General features: G+C 42.0%; 2 protein-coding genes across 2 annotated transcripts in view; both read right to left on the bottom strand.

The window, feature by feature from the left end:
- The window catches only part of LOC133550863 (epiplakin-like), a 47,542-nt gene that overhangs the window by 4,473 nt on the left and 25,126 nt on the right, over positions 1-17,943 (bottom strand). The window lies entirely within an intron of this gene.
- Positions 164-13,299, bottom strand: LOC133550864 (epiplakin-like). Its single transcript, XM_061896970.1, has one exon. The coding sequence runs from the start codon at positions 13,258-13,260 to the stop codon at positions 490-492; it is 12,771 nt and encodes a 4,256-aa protein (XP_061752954.1). The 5' UTR covers positions 13,261-13,299; the 3' UTR covers positions 164-489.

Here is a 17,943-nt window from a genome sequence, read left to right as displayed (position 1 = left end):
GCGCTGTCAACTAAAGTTTCAATCTATCAATACTTTAGGCTGTGACTGGAGTATTATACCTGTGGTATAGTCATCAAGCTTTGATGATATTATTAATAGGGTTTTTTCCCAATATATATCAACATAATATCAAGGCCTAATCATTAAAATAAAAGTAAAAAAATAGCTCTCAAAGTCATTTATTTGATCACTTTTTTCAACAACTTAAAGAACAGGTCGGGTAAAACTTAAAATGCAGGTTAGAACTCAGTCATTTCTCAACGTATTAGGAATGAATTACGTTGCTGGTAAAGGCGTAGATTATGGTTCTCTGTATGTCACTAAAACACAAACTTAAATGAAAAAAAAAGATTGTCAAAGTTGAGGAAGTTAAAAAAAAATTCACAGTCTAATCAAACGTTATAAAGGCTTGGGTAGACAACATATGCTTGCCACAATACAGATTAAGATATCAAACAAGATATTAAGCACCAAGGACTACGGTGCTCTTTACTTGTACAAGGGGAGTAGGATAAGTCCAGTGATGGGGTCTGTGACACACCTCTCTATCAGTTGGAGATAGGTAAGGTTCTCTTGTGTGTTGGGATCGAAAAAGCCCTTGGTGTCGTCATCTGGGTCGGACAAAATTTGGTTCATTTCTTCGTCAAAGTAGCCTCTTTCATATGCCACCTGCACAGGCACTCTGTGACTGTTTACTGGGTCGATGATGCCTCCTGTGGCAATTTGAGCTTCAAGGAGACGAATTCCATGATCCTTGACTATCAGGTCTTTTTTCAGAGCCTGGAACAAAGATATGGTGCCTTCAGTGTAAGGGTCTCTGTATCCTGTGACTGCTCGTTCTGCTGAGAGTAGTTTGTTTTTCCACTCTTTGCCGACCACTCTCTGAGCAACAGCTTCTTCTACTGAAAGTTTCTTGTTGTTGACTGGGTCAATAACAAAGCCAGTGGCAGCTTGGGCTTCTAGCAGAACCAGAGATGTACCAGGGGGCAGCCTGTGTCTGGATTTGGCTTCATATATGCTTAGGGTCTCCTTGGTTGACTGCAAGTATACTCCTGCAATGCTGTTGGTCCCCTCCAGGTACTTGCGGACAGATTGCATTTGACTAACTTCCCGCACAGTGACTTTTCCTGCATTTAGATCTTTGTAGATGTCTTCACTGATGATTTTTGATTTAAGCAACTCTGTAGCACTGACATCCTTCCTTATTCCTTGAAAACTTTCCATGTCTGTTGTCTCTGTAACTGTGGTGCTGATTGTGGTTTCTAAGGTGCTGCTGTCCACTGTTGTTTCTTGAGTCAGACCTGTGACTGCTGATGATGAGGTGGTGGTCTGCTGCTGAATAATCATCAAGATTATTTCCAAGAAACGTTGGATTGTGATTGCTCCGGACTTGTACTGCTGCACAAGTTCTCGCCTTCTCTCCTCAGTTATGTATCTGGAGTAGAGCAGTTCCCACAGCGAGACTGTCATTCCTTGGTACTCCTCTCCTGCTTTGGTGGTTGTTGTCGATTTCAGAATGTGTTTTGTGGCTTCGTCAACAAAGAAGTAGAACTCCCCTTTCTTCACAATAACCAGCAGACTCAGACCAGTGATGGGGTCTGTGACACATCTCTCTATCAGTTGGAGATAGGTGAGGTTCTCTTGTGTGTTGGGATCGAAAAAGCCCTTGGTGTCGTCATCTGGGTCGGACAAAATTTGGTTCATTTCTTCGTCAAAGTAGCCTCTTTCATATGCCACCTGCACAGGCACCCTGTGACTGTTTACTGGGTCGATGATGCCTCCCGTGGCAATTTGAGCTTCGAGGAGACGAATTCCATGATCCTTGACTATCAGGTCTTTTTTCAGAGCCTGGAACAAAGATATGGTGCCTTCAGTGTAAGGGTCTCGGTATCCTGTGACTGCTCGTTCTGCTGATAGCAGTTTGTTTTTCCACTCGTTACCAACCACTCTCTGAGCAACAGCTTCTTCTACTGAAAGTTTCTTGTTGTTGACTGGGTCAATGACAAAGCCAGTGGCAGCTTGGGCTTCTAGCAGAACCAGAGATGTACCAGGGGTAAGCAGGCCTCTGGATTTGGCTTCAAATATGCTTAGGGTCTCCTTGGATGACTGCAAGTATACTCCTGCAATGCTGTTAGTCCCCTCCAGGTACTTGCGGACAGATCGCATTTGACTAACTTCCTGCACAGTGACTTTTCCTGCATTTAGATCTTTGTAGATTTCTTCACCGATGATTTTTGATTTAAGCAACTCAGTAGCACTGACATCCTTCCTTATTCCTTGAAAACTTTCCATGTCTGTGGTCTCTGTAACTGTGGTGCTGATTGTTGTTTCTATGGTGCTGCTGTCCACTGTTGTTTCTTGAGTCAGACATGTGACTGCTGATGATGAGTTGGTGGTGGTGGTCTGCTGCTGAATAATCATCAAGATTATTTCCCAGAAACGCTGGATCGTGATTGATCCGGACTTGTACTGCTGCACAAGTTCTCGCCTTCTCTCCTCAGTTATGTATCTGGAGTAGAGCAGTTCCCACAGCGAGACTGTCATTCCTTGGTACTCCTCTCCTGCTTTGGTGGTTGTTGTCGATTTCAGAATGTGTTTTGTGGCTTCGTCAACAAAGAAGTAGAACTCCCCTTTCTTCACAATAACCAGCAGACTCAGACCAGTGATGGGGTCTGTGACACACCTCTCTATCAGTTGGAGATAGGTGAGGTTCTCTTGTGTGTTGGGATCGAAAAAGCCCTTGGTGTCGTCATCTGGGTCGGACAAAATTTGGTTCATTTCTTCGTCAAAGTACCCTCTTTCATATGCCACCTGCACAGGCACCCTGTGACTGTTTACTGGGTCGATGATGCCTCCCGTGGCAATTTGAGCTTCGAGGAGACGAATTCCATGATCCTTGACTATCAGGTCTTTTTTCAGAGCCTGGAACAAAGATATGGTGCCTTCAGTGTAAGGGTCTCTGTATCCTGTGACTGCTCGTTCTGCTGAGAGTAGTTTGTTTTTCCACTCGTTGCCAACCACTCTCTGAGCAACAGCTTCTTCTACTGAAAGTTTCTTGTTGTTGACTGGGTCAATGACAAAGCCAGTGGCAGCTTGGGCTTCTAGCAGAACCAGAGATGTACCAGGGGTAAGCAGGCCTCTGGATTTGGCTTCATATATGCTTAGGGTCTCCTTGGATGACTGCAAGTATACTCCTGCAATGCTGTTAGTCCCCTCCAGGTACTTGCGGACAGATCGCATTTGACTAACTTCCTGCACAGTGACTTTTCCTGCATTTAGATCTTTGTAGATTTCTTCACCGATGATTTTTGATTTAAGCAACTCAGTAGCACTGACATCCTTCCTTATTCCTTGAAAACTTTCCATGTCTGTGGTCTCTGTAACTGTGGTGCTGATTGTTGTTTCTATGGTGCTGCTGTCCACTGTTGTTTCTTGAGTCAGACATGTGACTGCTGATGATGAGTTGGTGGTGGTGGTCTGCTGCTGAATAATCATCAAGATTATTTCCCAGAAACGCTGGATCGTGATTGATCCGGACTTGTACTGCTGCACAAGTTCTCGCCTTCTCTCCTCAGTTATGTATCTGGAGTAGAGCAGTTCCCACAGCGAGACTGTCATTCCTTGGTACTCCTCTCCTGCTTTGGTGGTTGTTGTCGATTTCAGAATGTGTTTTGTGGCTTCGTCAACAAAGAAGTAGAACTCCCCTTTCTTCACAATAACCAGCAGACTCAGACCAGTGATGGGGTCTGTGACACACCTCTCTATCAGTTGGAGATAGGTGAGGTTCTCTTGTGTGTTGGGATCGAAAAAGCCCTTGGTGTCGTCATCTGGGTCGGACAAAATTTGGTTCATTTCTTCGTCAAAGTACCCTCTTTCATATGCCACCTGCACAGGCACCCTGTGACTGTTTACTGGGTCGATGATGCCTCCCGTGGCAATTTGAGCTTCGAGGAGACGAATTCCATGATCCTTGACTATCAGGTCTTTTTTCAGAGCCTGGAACAAAGATATGGTGCCTTCAGTGTAAGGGTCTCTGTATCCTGTGACTGCTCGTTCTGCTGATAGCAGTTTTTTTTTCCACTCGTTGCCAACCACTCTCTGAGCAACAGCTTCTTCTACTGAAAGTTTCTTGTTGTTGACTGGGTCAATGACAAAGCCAGTGGCAGCTTGGGCTTCTAGCAGAACCAGAGATGTACCAGGGGTCAGCAGGCCTCTGGATTTGGCTTCATATATGCTTAGGGTCTCCTTGGTTGACTGCAAGTATACTCCTGCAATGCTGTTGGTCCCCTCCAGGTACTTGCGGACGGATCGCATTTGACTAACTTCCTGCACAGTGACTTTTCCTGCATTTAGATCTTTGTACATTTCTTCACCAATAATTTTTGATTTAAGCAACTCTGTAGCACTGACATCCTTCCTTATTCCTTGAAAACTTTCCATGTCTGTTGTCTCTGTAACTGTGGTGCTGATTGTGGTTTCTATGGTGCTGCTGTCCACTGTTGTTTCTTGAGTCAGACATGTGACTGCTGATGTTGAGGTGGTGGTCTGCTGTTGAATAATCATCAATATGATCTCCAAGAAACGTTGGATTGTGATTGCTCCGGACTTGTACTGCTGCACAAGTTCTCGCCTTCTCTCCTCAGTTATGTATCTGGAGTAGAGCAGTTCCCACAGCGAGACTGTCATTCCTTGGTACTCCTCTCCTGCTTTGGTGGTTGTTGTCGATTTCAGAATGTGTTTTGTGGCTTCGTCAACAAAGAAGTAGAACTCCCCTTTCTTCACAATAACCAACAGACTCAGACCAGTGATGGGGTCTGTGACACACCTCTCTATCAGTTGGAGATAGGTGAGGTTCTCTTGTGTGTTGGGATCGAAAAAGCCCTTGGTGTCATCATCTGGGTCGGACAAAATTTGGTTCATTTCTTCGTCAAAGTAGCCTCTTTCATATGCCACCTGCACAGGCACTCTGTGACTGTTTACTGGGTCGATGATGCCTCCGGTGGCAATTTGAGCTTCAAGGAGACGAATTCCATGATCCTTGACTATCAGGTCTTTTTTCAGAGCCTGGAACAAAGATATGGTGCCTTCAGTGTAAGGGTCTCGGTATCCTGTGACTGCTCGTTCTGCTGATAGCAGTTTGTTTTTCCACTCGTTACCAACCACTCTCTGAGCAACAGCTTCTTCTACTGAAAGTTTCTTGTTGTTGACTGGGTCAATGACAAAGCCAGTGGCAGCTTGGGCTTCTAGCAGAACCAGAGATGTACCAGGGGTCAGCAGGCCTCTGGATTTGGCTTCATATATGCTTAGGGTCTCCTTGGTTGACTGCAAGTATACTCCTGCAATGCTGTTGGTCCCCTCCAGGTACTTGCGGACGGATCGCATTTGACTAACTTCCTGCACAGTGACTTTTCCTGCATTTAGATCTTTGTAGATTTCTTCACCGATGATTTTTGATTTAAGCAACTCAGTAGCACTGACATCCTTCCTTATTCCTTGAAAACTTTCCATGTCTGTGGTCTCTGTAACTGTGGTGCTGATTGTGGTTTCTATGGTGCTGCTGTCCACTGTTGTTTCTTGAGTCAGACCTGTGACTGCTGATGATGAGTTGGTGGTGGTGGTCTGCTGCTGAATAATCATAAAGATTATTTCCCAGAAACGCTGGATCGTGATTGATCCGGACTTGTACTGCTGCACAAGTTCTCGCCTTCTCTCCTCAGTTATGTATCTGGAGTAGAGCAGTTCCCACAGCGAGACTGTCATTCCTTGGTACTCCTCTCCTGCTTTGGTGGTTGTTGTCGATTTCAGAATGTGTTTTGTGGCTTCGTCAACAAAGAAGTAGAACTCCCCTTTCTTCACAATAACCAGCAGACTCAGACCAGTGATGGGGTCTGTGACACACCTCTCTATCAGTTGGAGATAGGTAAGGTTCTCTTGTGTGTTGGGGTCGAAAAAGCCCTTGGTGTCGTCATCTGGGTCGGACAAAATTTGGTTCATTTCTTCGTCAAAGTAGCCTCTTTCATATGCCATCTGCACAGGCACTCTGTGACTGTTTACTGGGTCGATGATGCCTCCTGTGGCAATTTGAGCTTCGAGGAGACGAATTCCATGATCCTTGACTATCAGGTCTTTTTTCAGAGCCTGGAACAAAGATATGGTGCCTTCAGTGTAAGGGTCTCTGTATCCTGTGACTGCTCGTTCTGCTGATAGCAGTTTTTTTTTCCACTCGTTGCCAACCACTCTCTGAGCAACAGCTTCTTCTACTGAAAGTTTCTTGTTGTTGACTGGGTCAATGACAAAGCCAGTGGCAGCTTGGGCTTCTAGCAGAACCAGAGATGTACCAGGGGTCAGCAGGCCTCTGGATTTGGCTTCATATATGCTTAGGGTCTCCTTGGTTGACTGCAAGTATACTCCTGCAATGCTGTTGGTCCCCTCCAGGTACTTGCGGACGGATCGCATTTGACTAACTTCCTGCACAGTGACTTTTCCTGCATTTAGATCTTTGTAGATTTCTTCACCAATAATTTTTGATTTAAGCAACTCTGTAGCACTGACATCCTTCCTTATTCCTTGAAAACTTTCCATGTCTGTTGTCTCTGTAACTGTGGTGCTGATTGTGGTTTCTATGGTGCTGCTGTCCACTGTTGTTTCTTGAGTCAGACATGTGACTGCTGATGTTGAGGTGGTGGTCTGCTGTTGAATAATCATCAATATGATCTCCAAAAAATGTTGGATTGTGATTGCTCCGGACTTGTACTGCTGCACAAGTTCTCGCCTTCTCTCCTCAGTTATGTATCTGGAGTAGAGCAGTTCCCACAGCGAGACTGTCATTCCTTGGTACTCCTCTCCTGCTTTGGTGGTTGTTGTCGATTTCAGAATGTGTTTTGTGGCTTCGTCAACAAAGAAGTAAAACTCCCCTTTCTTCACAATAACCAGCAGACTCAGACCAGTGATGGGGTCTGTGACACACCTCTCTATCAGTTGGAGATAGGTGAGGTTCTCTTGTGTGTTGGGATCGAAAAAGCCCTTGGTGTCGTCATCTGGGTCGGACAAAATTTGGTTCATTTCTTCGTCAAAGTAGCCTCTTTCATATGCCACCTGCACAGGCACTCTGTGACTGTTTACTGGGTCGATGATGCCTCCTGTGGCAATTTGAGCTTCAAGGAGACGAATTCCATGATCCTTGACTATCAGGTCTTTTTTCAGCGCCTGGAACAAAGATATGGTGCCTTCAGTGTAAGGGTCTCTGTATCCTGTGACTGCTCGTTCTGCTGAGAGTAGTTTGTTTTTCCACTCGTTGCCGACCACTCTCTGAGCAACAGCTTCTTCTACTGAAAGTTTCTTGTTGTTGACTGGGTCAATAACAAAGCCAGTGGCAGCTTGGGCTTCTAGCAGAACCAGAGATGTACCAGGGGTAAGCAGGCCTCTGGATTTGGCTTCATATATGCTTAGGGTCTCCTTGGTTGACTGCAAGTATACTCCTGCAATGCTGTTAGTCCCCTCCAGGTACTTGCGGACGGATCGCATTTGACTAACTTCCTGCACAGTGATTTTTCCTGCATTTAGATCTTTGTAGATTTCTTCACCGATGATTTTTGATTTAAGCAACTCTGTAGCACTGACATCCTTCCTTATTCCTTGAAAACTTTCCATGTCTGTTGTCTCTGTAACTCTGGTGCTGATTGTGGTTTCTATGGTGCTGTTGTCCACTGTTGTTTCTTGAGTCAGACATGTGACTGCTGATGATGAGGTAGTGGTGGTGGTCTGCTGCTGAATAATCATCAAAATGATCTCCAAGAAACGTTGGATTGTGATTGCTCCGGACTTGTACTGCTGCACAAGTTCTCGCCTTCTCTCCTCAGTTATGTATCTAGAGTACAGCAGTTCCCACAGCGAGACTGTCATTCCTTGGTACTTATCTCCTGCTTTGGTGGTTGTTGTTGATTTCAGAATGAGTTTTGTTGCCTCGTCAACAAAGAAATAGAACTCCCCTTTCTTTACAATGGATAGCAAATTAAGTCCAGTGATGGGGTCTGTGACACACCTCTCTATCAGTTGGAGGTAGGTAAGGTTCTCATTTGTGTTGGGATCAAATAAGCCTTTGGTGTCGTCATCTGGGTCGGACAAAATTTGGTTCATTTCCTCGTCAAAGTAGCCTCTTTCATATGCCACCTGCACAGGCACTCTGTGACTGTATATTGGGTCAATGATGCCTCCGGTGGCAATTTGAGCTTCAAGGAGACGAATTCCATGATCTTTGACAATGAGATTCTTATTCAATGCCTGGAATAAGGAAATTTTCCCACCAGTGTAGGGGTCTTTGTATCCTGTGACTGCTTGTTCTGCTGAGAGTAGTTTGTTTTTCCACTCGTTGCCGACCACTCTCTGAGCAACAGCTTCTTCTACTGAAAGTTTCTTGTTGTTGACTGGGTCAATGACAAAGCCAGTGGCAGCTTGGGCTTCCAAGAGTACAAGAGAAGTACCAGGGGTCAGCAGGCCTCTTGTCTGTGCTTCGTATATGCTCATAACTTTTTTTGTAGACTCAACTCTGACACCGGCTATACAATTTGTAGCTCCAAGATACTTCTGAATGGATTCCATTTTGTTGACATTCTCTTCGGTCACTTCCCCATTTATAATCCGTGTAAAAAGCTCCTTTGAGATGATTTTGGATTCAAACAACTCACTTGCAGTGACATGCTTCCTTAGTCCTTTGAAACTTCTTTCTTTGGATGACACCTCTGTAATGATGACTGTGAGTACTTCAATTAATTCATCAATTGTCATGGTACCAGTCTTATATTGTTGTATAAGCTGGTCTCTTCTTTGTTGGGAGACGTATTGAGACATTAACGCTTCCCATAGGGTGACTTCTTTCTTTTGGAATAGCCATGTTTTCATAACAAATGTTTTGTTTTTGAACTCGAGCTGCATTTTTTCTTCTGAGTGAACAATGTCGCATTCACCTGTCTGTAATGGCAGAAGAAGCAGGCCCGTTTTTGGATCCTTTTCACATCTCTCCATTAGCTCAAGGTAGGAGATTTTTTCTTTGGTGTTTGGGTCAAAGTGTCCTTTTGTTTCATCGGTGGAATTCAGCAGAAGGTTTTTGAGTTCGTCATCCAGAAGTCTGTTTTGGACTGCAACATTAGCAGGTACTCTGATGCTCATATGTGGGTCTATAATTCCACCTGTTGCTATTTGTGCTTCAAGAAGGCGAATGCCATCTTTTCTTTGGATCAGCTGGTTATTCATAGCCTCATACAAAGATATTGATGCGTCAGTATAGGGATCTTTATACCCAGTGACAGCTTGTTCAGCTACCAGAAGCTGCTCATGTACATCTGGTCCAATTACCTCCTCAAGTGCCGCTTGGTCAACAGTGTAAAACTTGTTTTTGGTAGGATCGATTATCCAACCTGTGGATGCCTGTGCTTCCAGCAGCAAAAGCGCCACACCATTTGTCAACACACAATCCCTTTTTGCAGCATATATGCTTACAACAGTCTGGGACGGATACATCCTAATTCCAGCAATGCTGGCGGTTCCATTCAGGTATCGTCTCACACAATCCCGTTTGGCAACTCCTTCAAAAGACACTTGCTCTTCGTTAATCTTTTTGAATGTAATAGCGTTAATAATACCAGAGTCTAGAAGTTGTTTGGCAGAAACATGCTTTCTTAGACCCATGATCGTTTTTGGAGTTTCACTCCTAACCAGTTTTTCAATTGTGGACCTGACGATTGTAATTAGGGTTTGAATGCTAACCTTTCTTGCTCTGAATGTATCAATCAGTTCAAAGCGATGTTCTTCAGTGAAGTAGCCAGAGTGGAGCAAGTCCCACAGAGAAACAGATTTCCCTGCATAGCGTCCGACTGATATGCTCACAGTTGTCTCGTCAAACTCTTGTTTAATCTGTCTGTCGGTGTACGACTTCACGTTTGTCGTTGACGCTTTTGGTGTGACAGCAATCGGCAAGAGGAACAATCCAGTTTCTTTATCTTTTATGCACCTACCTAACATGTCCAAGTATGTCAGATTCTCTTTGGTGTTTGGGTCAAAAAATCCTTTTGTGTCATCAGTCGGGTCCAATAGAGTTTGATTAAGCTCTTCATCAAAATATCCTTTCCTGTATGCAACATCAAGAGGTAGATGAAGACACTTTAAAGGATCAATGATTCCACCTGTGGCAATTTGAGCCTCAAGTAAACGAATGCCATGTTCTTTTACTACAAGGTCTTTCTTCAAGGCTTGGAAAAGAGAAATCTTTTGGCCATTGTATGGGTCGACGTAACCAGTGACCGCCTTCTCTGCTGACAAGAGCTTTTCATACATCTGTGGGCAAATTAACTTCTCCCTTAGCGCTTGTTCCACTGTGAACTTTTTGTTTGCCAGAGGATCAACAATGAAACCTGTTGCTGCTTGTGCTTCCAGAAGGCACAGAGCAGTGCCGGGTGTCAGGATAGCATTTCTCTGGGCCTCGTAGATGGTTAGCTTCTGATTGGAGGGCTGCAGTATCACCCCGGCCACACAACTTGTCCCTTGTAGGTAAGATTGCACGCTTTCCATTTTCAGCACATCGGTGCTCCTAATCTTTTCATCGATCAAGCGACTGTATGTTTTTTCATCCACTATTTCAAGCTCTAAAAGATCCACCACAGAAACCTCTCCCCTCAGGGATTTGAAGCTTAATCCCGCTTGCTGTTTTATCTCCTTGCTCTCAATGATGCCTAAAATAAGCACGCTAATTTCCTCAACTGTTACTTTCCTTGATTTGAAGAGTTTGAAAAACTCCTGCCTTTTTTCCTCTCCTAGATACTCTGAATTGATAAGATCCCAAAGAGTTGTATGCTTGCCCTTGAATCGTCCATACCTGACAGAGACAGTTGTCTTTCTAAATAGCTCCTTCATGGTGTCATCTATGTTTATTTTGTTACTTCTGCCTTTGAGTGGCAGCAGGCAGAGTCCTGTGCTGGCGTCTGTGACACATCTGGACATGAGCTGCAAGTACGTGAGATTCTCGTGGGTGTTGGGGTCAAAAAACCCTTTGGTGTCATCACTAGGATCACTCAGGATCTCATTCATCTCCTCATTAAAATATCCACGCCTATAGGCGACATGGATTGGAATGCGATGGCTGTTAACCGGGTCAATGATCCCACCGGTGGCAATTTGGGCCTCCAGGAGTCGAATTCCATGATCTTGTAGGATAAGGCCTTTTTGCATGGCTTGGAACAAAGAGATTGTTTTGCCATCGCCCGGGTCTTTGTAGCCTGTCACTGCTTTCTCTGCAGAGCGTAACTTTTGGCACACATCAGCACCGACAACCTTAGCTTTGACCGCCTCATCAACGGAGAACTTTCTGTTTCCAATGGGATCAATAAGGAACCCTGTTGCTGCTTGTGCCTCAAGTAAAACCAGAGCTGTTCCAGGCATCAATTTCCCCTTTTGCCTGGCCTGGTAAATAGTCAGAATTTGGGAGTCAGGAAGAAGAACACCTGCAATGCTGTCTTTCCCCTGAAGGTACACACTTATGTTTTGGTCTTCTATGACTTCCTTGACAGACTTCTTTCCTTTTTTCAGGTCATCAAGGACATCCTTGCTAATGATTTCAGCCTCCACCAGCTGTTTCGCGGTGACAGTTTCTCTGATGCCTTCAAAGAAAACCTTAGTTGTTTTTACAGACGTCTCTATGATTTCCAGAACAGTTGTGATAATTGTCTCGATAGTGAGCGTCTTCTGTACGTACTTCCATATGATGTCTTTCCTCTGCTCTTCGTTTAGGTATTCGGACATCAGCAGTTCCCATAGTGATACAGTCATTCCCATGTACTTGCCACATGTCACGCTCACCTTTTTCTTTTTCAAGACCATCTTTGTTTGGTAGTCAATGAAGCTGAAATTCAGTCCATCAGACCTGCCGTGGATCGGTAAGAGACAAAGTCCAGTGACAGGATCAATGACACACCTCTCCATCAGCTGCAGATAAGTTAGGTTCTCCTCTGTGTTTGGATCAAAAAATCCCTTGGTGTCGTCGCCGGAATCCTCAAGTATGGCGTTCATTTCTTCATCGAAATAGCCTCTTTTAAAGGCCACCTCTGTGGGAAGTCTGTGGCTGTTAATCGGGTCAATAATTCCACCGGTGGCGATTTGCGCCTCAAGTAGGCGGATCCCGTGTGTCTTAAGGATGAGATCTTTTGAAAGGGCTTGAAACAGGGAAATGGTTCCGCCTGTGTACGGGTCTTTGTATCCGGTTACCGCTCGTTCAGCAGAGAGGAGTTTAGCGTAATGTTCTGGACCCACAAGTTTGTTCTTTACAGCCTGTGCCACTGTGAATTTTTTATTTTCGATGGGATCAGTCAGGAATCCAGTTGAAGCCTGTGCCTCCAGTAGAACCAGTGCTGTTCCAGGCATCAGTATGCGTTTCTTCATTGCCTCATAAATGCTCATTCTCTGACCGGTGGAAAGTATTGCGATGCCTGCAATGCTTCCTTTACCTTCAAGGTATTCCCTCACTGCCTCTATCAGCATCACGTCTTGGGTTGTGGTCTTCCCCTTCTGCAGGTCATCGTAAATGTCTTTGTCGATGATGTTGGACTCAAAAAGTTTTGTGGAGGAAATGCCTCGTCTCAGACCTTTAAAAATGATGAAGACGGGTAGAAGGATCATGCCCGTCTCAGGTTCAACAATGCATTTCTCCAAGAGCTTTGTGTAGCTCACATGTTCTTGTGTACTCGGATCGTAGAACACCTTTAACTCTGCCATCTGGTCGTCCAGCAGACCTTTTTCATAGTAACCTCTCTGAATGGCCAAGTCAACAGGAATATGCGTCTTCAGAATGGGATCAAACGGGCCGTGAGTGGATACCTGGGCTTCCAGGAGCTTCAAGCCATGATCTCTTGGAACTAAATCTTTCCGCATAGCTTGGAACAAAGATATGGTTCCGTTGGTGTAGGGATCCACGTAACCAGTGACGGCTTTTTCCGCCATGAGGAGCTTCTCCTTCATCTCGGGTCCAATTAGCTCCTCTTTGACAGCATCGGCCACAGGAAGTGTTCGATTGTTGATCGGGTCCACGATGCCCACCGTGGCGGCTTGTGCTTCAAGCAGGGCCAAGGCCGTTCCTGCTTTGAGCAGGCGTTTTTTCATGGCTTGGTATATGGTCATCTTCTCCTTGGTTGCCTCCAGATAAACGCCTGCCACGGGGCCATAAGATTTAGTGTGGCCGTTTTGTTTCATCTCAGTGTTTTGATTAATGGGCCCCATCTCGGTCAAACTCACCTGTGTAACAGAACATGAGTTCAATCAGTTGGTATGTTGTCTGCAACGCGGTTTTTACTGCAGAGTATCAGTTTTGCAGAGGTATCCAAACATTTTCCACTTTTTCCAAGGGTGAATATTGTACTTATTACAAAGCAGCTCTTTGATTCTAACATGCATCTTAGTTGTAGATTTGTTAGCTTTCTATTAGCATGGTAGGTTATTTTTTTGCTAATTTTGCAGGTATACACCTCTTGAGCCATATTTTATTTCTTGACAAATGATACCTTTTAGCATGCTAAAGTTAGCCAATTTTGTAGGTGTACACCTCTTTCATATTTTAGTACTTAATGTGTTAGCAGGCTAGCATTTACAAAAGAAAATCCAGAACAAACCAGTAAATAATTCGGTACCTGACGTTTGTTATAATCAGCATTTTAAAAAAAACAACTAACATTAGCATGCTAGATATTTTTTAGTTAATTTAGCAGGTATACGCCTCTTGTATCAAATGTTTTGTTGCTTGACAAATGATACCTTTTAGCATGCTAAAATTTGCTAATTTTGTAGGTATACACCTCGGTCATATTTTTGTGCTTGATGCGTTACCAGGCTAGCATTTACAAAAAACAATTCTAGAACAAAGCAGTAATGTATTTCAGTACCTGACTTTTGTTGTGATTAGCATTTTAAAAAAACTAGCATTGGCTGGCTAGATTTTTTTTTAGCTTATTTTGCAGTGTCAAATATTTTGTTGCTTGACAAATGATACCTTTTAGCATGCTAAAGTTAGCAAATTTTGTAGGTATACACCTCGGTCATATTTAAGCACTTGATGCGTTAGCAGGTTTGCATTTACAAAAAAAATTCTAGAAAAAAACAGTAATATATTTTGACGCTTGTTATAGTTAGAATTAAAAAAATAACCTTAGCATGCTAGATTTCTTTAGCTAATTCAGCAGGTATACACCTCTTGTGCCTTATATTTTGCTGCTTGACAAATGATACCTTTTAGCATGCTAAAGTTTGCAAATTTTGTAGGTATAAACCTCAGTTATATTTTAGTACTTGATGCGTTAGCAGGCTAGCATTTACAAATAATAAGTCTAGAACAAACCAGTAATATATTTGGGTACTTTACGCTTGTTATAGTTAGCATTTAAAAAAACAAAAAAACATTAGCATGCTAGATTTTTTATCTTATTTAGCAGTGTCATATATTTTGTTGCTTGACAAATGATACCTTTTAGCATGCTAAAGTTAGGTAATTTTGTAGGTTTACACCTCAGTCATATTTAAGTACTTGATGCATTAGCAGGCTAGCATTTACAAAAAAAATTCTAGAAAAAAACAGTAATATATTTTGACGCTTGTTATAGTTAGAATTAAAAAAAATAACCTTAGCATGCTAGATTTCTTTAGCTAATTCAGCAGGTATACATCTCTTGTGCCTTATATTTTGCTGCTTGACAAATGATACCTTTTAGCATGCTAAAGTTTGCAAATTTTGTAGGTGTAAACCTCAGTTATATTTTAGTACTTGATGCGTTAGCAGGCTAGCATTTACAAATAATAAGTCTAGAACAAACCACTAATATATTTGGGTACTTTACGCTTGTTATAGTTAGCATTTAAAAAAACAAAAAAACATTAGCATGCTAGATTTTTTAGCTTATTTAGCATTGTCAAATATTTTGTTGCTTGACAAATGATACCTTTTAGCATGCTAAAGTTAGCTAATTTTGTAGGTTTACACCTCAGTCATATTTAAGTACTTGATGCGTTAGCAGGCTAGCATTTACAAAAAATATTCTACAACAAAGCAGTAATATATTTTGATGCTTGTTATAGTTAGATTTTTGAAAAACTAACATTAGCATGCTAGATTTCTTAAGCTAATTTAGCAGGTATACACCTTGTGCTAAATATTTTGTTGCTAGACAAATGATACCTTTTAGCATGCTAAAGTTAGCAAATTTTGTAGGTATACCCCTCAGTCATATTTTAGTACTTGATGCGTTAGCAGGCTAGCATTTACAAAAAAATATATAAAACCAGGGACTTCACGGTGGCAGAGGGGTTAGTGCGTCTGCCTCACAATACGAAGTTCCTGCAGTCCTGGGTTCAAATCCAGGCTCGGGATCTTTTTGCATGTTCTCCCCGTGAATGCGTGGGTTCCCTCCGGGTACTCCGGCTTCCTCCCACTTCCAAAGACATGTACCTGGGGATAGGTTAATTGGCAACACTAAATTGGCCCTAGTGTGTGAATGTGAGTGTGAATGTTGTCTGTCTATCTGTGTTGGCCCTGTGATGAGATGGCGACTTGTCCAGGGTGTACCCTGCCTTCCGCCCGATTGTAGCTGAGATAGGCGCCAGCGCCCCCCGCGACCCCGAAAGGGAATAAGTGGTAGAAAATGGATGGATATATAAAACCAGTAGTATATTTTGACGCATGTTATAGTTCGAATTTTAAAAAACTAACATTAGCATGCTAGATTTATTTTAGCGAATTCAGCAGGTATAAACCTCTTGTGCTAAATATTTTGTTGCTTGACAAATGATATCTTTTAGCATGCTAAAGTTAGAAAATGTTGTAGGTATATACACCTCAATCATATTTTAGTACTTGATGCGTTAGCAGGCTAGCATTTACAAAAAAATATATAAAACCAGTAATATATTTTGATGCTTGGTATAGTTCGAATTTTAAAAAACTAACATTATCATGCTAGATTTTTTAAAAATAATTTATCAAGTATAAACCTCTTGTGCCGAATATTTTGTTGCTTGACAAATGATACCTTTTAGCATGCTAAAGTTAGCAAATTTTGTAGGTATACACCTCAGTCATATTTTAGTACTTGATGCGTTAGCAGGCTAGCATTTACAAATAAAAAATCTAGAACAAACCAGTAATATATTTGGGTACTTGAGGCTTGTTATAGTTAGAATTTTTTAAGAAAAAAACTAACATTAGCATGCTCGACTTTTTTAGCTTATTTAGCAGTGTCAAATATTTTGTTGCTTGACAAATGATACCTTTTAGCATGCTAAAGTTAGCCAATTTTGTAGGTATACACCTCAGTCATATTTTAATACTTGATGCGTTAGCAGGCTAGCATTTACAAAAAAAATTAGAGAACAAACCAGTAATATATTTTGATGCCTGTTATAGTTAGAATTTAAAAAAAAATAACATTAGCGTGCTAGGTTTTTTTTCCCGCTAATTTAGCAGGTATACGCCTCTTGTATCAAATAGTTTGTTGCTTGACAAATTATACCTTTTAGCATGTTAAAATTAGCAAATTTTTTAGGTATACACCTCAGTCATATCTTAGTACTTGATGCGTTAGCAGGCTAGCATTTACAAAAAACAATTCTAGAACAAAGTAGTAATATATTTCAGTACTTGACGCTTGTTATAGTTAGCATTTAAAAAAACTAACATTAGCGTTCTAGATTTTTTTTTACCTTATTAGCATGTCAAATATGTTGTTACTTGACAAATCATACCTTTTAGCATGCTAAAGGTAGCAAATTTTGTAGAATTAGTGAAATACCAAAATATATGACACTAATGTGTATATCTGCTAAAGTATCCCCCCAAAAAATAATCTAGCATGCTAATTTTTTTTTTTTTAAATGCTAATTATAACAAGCGTCAAGTACCGAAATATGTTACTGGTTTGTTCTACAATTTTTATTTGTAAATGCTAGCCTGCTAACGCATCAAGTACTAAATTATGACTGAGGTGTGTATCGACAAAATTAGCTAACTTTCGCATGCTAAAAGGTATCATTTGTCAAGCAACAAAATATTTGACATAAGGTGTATACCTGCCAAATTAGCAAAAAAAAATATCTAGCATGCTAATGTTCATCTTTTTATATGCTAACTATAGCAAGCATCAGAATATATTACTGTTTTTTTCTACAATTGTTTTTTGTAAATGCTAGCCTGCTAACGCATCGAGTACTAAAATATGACTGAGGTGTATACCTAAAAAATTAGCTAACTTTAGCATGCTAAAAGGTATCATTTGTCACGCAACAAAATATTTGACACAAGAGATGTATACCTGCTAAATTAGCAAAAAAAATATCTAGCATGCTGATGTCACACATTCTAGAGGACATCTTGTTCCATCACCGTTCCCAGCTATAAGTCGTCTGTTTTTATCGCATAATTCCACAGTATTATCTGTGTTGCTGAATCTTTTGCAATGTGTTCAATGAATAATGGAGACGTCAAAGAAGAAAGCTGTGGGTGGCCGCCTTTAGCAACACAAACACAGCCGGTGTTTCTTTGTTTACATTCCCGAAAGATGACGGTGAAGCTTTACTATGGAACAGAGCGGTCAAGTGAACACGGTTGCATTGGACCACACACACACAAAGTACAGTGTATTATGCGGCGATCATTTCGAAAGATCATGTTTCGAAGAGGGTCCCCTGCGAAGGGCAGAGATGGGCATCGCCACCACCCGGCGACTGGTGCTGAAGAAAGGTTGTAGAGGTACAACCATATAATCTCACTAAAACACTAGTAACACAATAAGCAGATAAAGGATTTTCCAGAATTATCCTTGTAAGTTTGTCTAATAACATCTGAATCGCTCCGACTGTATAGTCTTTTTTTAGTCCTTCACTCTCACTTTCCTCATCCACGAATCTTTCATCCTCGCTCAA

Source organism: Nerophis ophidion, linkage group LG04 (assembly GCF_033978795.1).
Source record: "Nerophis ophidion isolate RoL-2023_Sa linkage group LG04, RoL_Noph_v1.0, whole genome shotgun sequence".
Classification (NCBI taxonomy): Eukaryota; Metazoa; Chordata; class Actinopteri; order Syngnathiformes; family Syngnathidae; genus Nerophis; species Nerophis ophidion.
Note: the sequence above shows the minus strand (reverse complement) of the source record. Positions and strands in the feature narration are given on the sequence as shown.

Excerpts from the sequence above, each read along its gene's own strand:
- LOC133550864 (XM_061896970.1), bottom strand. The coding sequence starts at position 13,260 with ATGGGGCCCATTAATCAAAACACTGAGATGAAACAAAACGGCCACACT.